This window comes from Atta colombica, unplaced genomic scaffold (assembly GCF_001594045.1).
Source record: "Atta colombica isolate Treedump-2 unplaced genomic scaffold, Acol1.0 scaffold5, whole genome shotgun sequence".
NCBI classification, from domain to species: Eukaryota; Metazoa; Arthropoda; class Insecta; order Hymenoptera; family Formicidae; genus Atta; species Atta colombica.
In genome coordinates this window covers 33,199-37,182 of record NW_017259539.1, presented here as the reverse complement: position 1 = coordinate 37,182, position 3,984 = coordinate 33,199, and the positions used below count along the sequence as shown (strand labels likewise).

Below are 3,984 nucleotides of genomic sequence, written 5' to 3'. Positions count from 1 at the left end.
ATATATATATATAAAATATATATGCACATCGATATTTTTGATAAAAAAAAAATTAAGATTAAAATCTTTAACAAAAATTACTTATAAAATTAATTATTGCAATACTTTAATATTCTATGTGGAATTTATCTTTGAGACAAGTCAACCAAGAATTTGTACATAAAATAATAATTATACGTGCCGATGTTTCGTTCAACTTATTCCTATGTTTTTCTAACTAATGATGCTTTGGAAAATAATCTTTCCACTGGAAGTAGCGTTAATACTAAAAATATCCTTAACCACTTTTAATAAGGTGGAATAGGTTGTTTCATTTTGTTTCCACCAGTTTAGTACTAAACATTCCTTCGACGCTCTTGGCGTATTTGTATTTCAAATTCTTCAATTGGCGTATTCATTATTTGTTTCGTGTACAAAGAGTATATCATCGTCTGTTTCAATCATTTCCGTACAATCATTGCTATCATTTTGTTTATCATTATAATAACTTTTGTAGTATTCGAAAAATTGTTCTATAGACTTTGCTTTCATTTTTTTGCCCTATGAAGTTAAATCAAAAGATTGGCAAATTAAAAATTTTGCGTATATACAATTAAATTTTGTATTGATTATTTAATGATAAATGGTCTCAAACTTTTCTCTAATAATAACATAATCACAAGATGCTTTAAATAAAATCATTAAAAAAATATTCTTTAAATCAGATATATTCATTTATTTTTCAAAAAATTTAAATTACAACTATTATTAATACACAAATCAATAAAAAAGTTTAAAAATTTAATTAATTCATAAAATAGTAAATAATAATGAAGTTTAATCGCATAAATAGAAGAAATTGAAAAAACACTTCTTATGATTATCGAGACCGAGAACCGAGACTCGAGACCGAGACCGAGACGAGATTATCATTGTCGAGATCAGGCCGATATCAAGACGAGATGAAAATTTCGAGACCAAATCGAGATCGAGATGAGATTTGAGCTAGTCTCGCCTCTTGTCTTGGCGAAACATTAATACCGAGTTCATTTTGGATAAATGCCAGAAGTCTATGGGTAGAAATAAAAAATAATTTTTAAAAAATAATAAGTCATTTTGAAGGGAATTAATAAGATAACATTATATAAAATTTAATTCAAATTCCATTTTTTTTGAAAATTGAAGAAATATAAAAAGTGAGCAAATCGCAAAGTCAAAATATTGTGCTTTTAATGTGAGATGTCCCGAGAAATCGAAAGTAAAATGCAAAATATATCAGTATTGCAATTTAAAAACTTTATTTCATGTTTCTAAAATGCAAACAAACACATAGCTAGCGTGAAAAATGAGCGTGCGATAAATTATACCCAAAACTTGTCTTCAAGTAGTTGGAATCAAGCACTCGACGTTCATTCCGATTGTCCTTTATTGTACAATAACAATTACTCTTTAGCAACGATTTTTATAACATAGAATGGGTTATTTCATATTAGAAATACCCTGAATATCTCATATTACGATTTCCATGCCTTGATTTTATGATTTTACGATCATCAAATCTAACTTTTGTAATTAAACAATTCAACATCTCGTATTTTTCTATTAGTGTGACCTTACTCTATCACTACATGAAGAATTTATTGTCAAATATTTATTTATTAAATAACAAACAAGATTTAAAGGCTCATTTCAATGAAACTTAAAGATACTCAAATTCTAAAATCTTTTTTTACAATGACTACAGGTATGATCTAATAATAAATTTTCTACTAAATAGTTTTCAATTCAAGAGAGATAAATTCATGGTGGAACCAGAAACCATGGTGAAACCATGATGGAATACATAGCATTATTAGTTTAGCAGAAGCGCCGCTATTAGGCTCTCATATTAGGCACTTATCTCATAAGGGAACTTTTCTCTTCTTGTTCTTCATAAACATCATAATTTAATTATTAAAATGATAATTACACATATTAAAATTAATATTTATGAAGAAGAACTATATGGTTTCAATTATTCAATGGAAACTAACGCGTAATTCTGTAAAAGTTTCGGTCGGACTTTAGTAATAATTACGAAAATTCACGGAAGCAGTTGATAAATAGAAACTAATTGTAAGCTGATAGCAAAATTTGAAGTTATTTTTTGTTAGTTTAAATAATCAAATATTTGAATTATTGATAAAAAAATATATTGCTTGCATTTTGCAAATTTGTTAATAAATTTAAAGTAGAAGAATATTTAGTGTTATTATCTGCTTTGAAACTTTAATATTGACAATGTTAATATCAATATTTGGTCACATTTGCGAACAGATTTCTTCTCAAAAAATCGATTAATGATTGACTTGTTATATTGACCTGTATATATTAATAAATAGAAATTTTCATTAAGTAACGAATCACTATAAGAACTGGTTCATATCAAACGAAATACATCGTTTTAATGTCAGTCTCATGTCATGACTCACATATTAAAAATCAACGCGATATGTTTATTAGGTCACGCATCACATTTTGAGATTACGAAAAGAAAGTGAGTGAAAAATTCAGGATGAAACAGGTCGACGATCAATCGTATTACAACGTACTATCATTGTCAATTTGAATTTGTCATTTGAAGCAGCTTAATCTTGAAAAGGCAATACATTCGAGAAACTAATAATATCATATCACATCATATGCAATATTGAAATTATAATTGAGCTTAGACGTGATATACATAATTATAGAATTTCTCTATGTTAAAGAAATTTAATTTACATTTGTAATTTCAGGATTTTCCACGAATCAGAAAACGTGGCTGCCGGTGAACAAAAATTATGTGACACTTAATTTAGCCGCGCAAAAAGAACAAAACAACTCTTACAATGCTTTGTATAAAACAGTTTCTGCTCTGCGAAAATTACCTGTGATTAAATATGGAACCTTAATCACAATGTTATTGAATAATGATGTTTTCGCTTTTATTAGGTACAATAAATATATAATCGTACAATACAATAAAAAACATGCAGCATTATCTTCTAATGATATTGTTTAAGCACATTTTAGAAATTTAAAAATATATTTCATCTTTTTACATGCTAGCATAATATACATGTACTTATATATTTTTTAATATTTAATTTTTCTAACGAGATAATGCGTTTAAAGTTAAATGTAAAAACATAATGTACTTCTTATAGGAAAATTAATGGAGAGGTAGTTTATATAGTGGCAAACTTTGCAAATGAAGAAGAAACCGTTGATTTATCAACACTTGTTTATGCATCAAGTCAATTAAGCGTTTATTATGCCACTACTAATGCCCATCATCTTATTGGGTAAGTACTTTTTTTCCATATATAGTATATCAATTACACAATTGTTATAAAATTACAATTGTTATAAAATGAAATATTGTTATACAATATAGCATTAAAAAGTAAGAGAATAGGCGTTATATTATCTCTTTATCTCAAATGTGTACTTATGTTTTTACTTTTTTCAAATATAGAAACATTATCAAAGATGTTCATGCCGTAAAAATTCCTGCATCAGGAGCTGTGATATATACTACCACCATATAAAGCTAGATAAAAAGCCACGAAAATGGATATTCAATCGAGGCATCATATTTTTTCAACGTAATTATATCTATATTGTTTTAAATGAACAAAAAACAGAATTTATTAAAATAATTCTATTTCTAATCTCTTATTTTGCTATTTTTATTTTGCTATATCCGTTTTAATTATCGATTTTCTGTATTTATCGTATTAATCGGATTCGCTTGCGAAAAATAATACTATAGATAATAACATATAAATAACATGATATAACAATGAAATATCAAAGGAAATTATGATATAAATTAAACATACTAACGTTAAATATTTCAAGTAATATAAATTTTAGTTATCATATATTTTTACATATATACATACTTATACTAATTCTATAGTATATATTTTTACATATGTACATATGTACATACTTATATAATACTACATTTCTATAGTA

At 26.0% G+C, this 3,984-nt stretch overlaps 1 protein-coding gene across 1 annotated transcript in view; it reads left to right on the top strand.

Moving 5' to 3' along the window:
• The window catches only part of LOC108691698 (alpha-glucosidase-like), a 19,671-nt gene extending 16,120 nt beyond the window's left edge, over window positions 1-3,551 (top strand). Inside the window, exons 5-7 of the mRNA XM_018199564.1 lie at window positions 2,757-2,952; window positions 3,168-3,305; window positions 3,479-3,551. Of these exons, the coding sequence (XP_018055053.1) occupies window positions 2,757-2,952; window positions 3,168-3,305; window positions 3,479-3,551 (407 nt within the window). The remainder of the gene's footprint in view (window positions 1-2,756; window positions 2,953-3,167; window positions 3,306-3,478) is intronic.
• The last annotated feature ends 433 nt before the right edge of the window (window positions 3,552-3,984 follow it).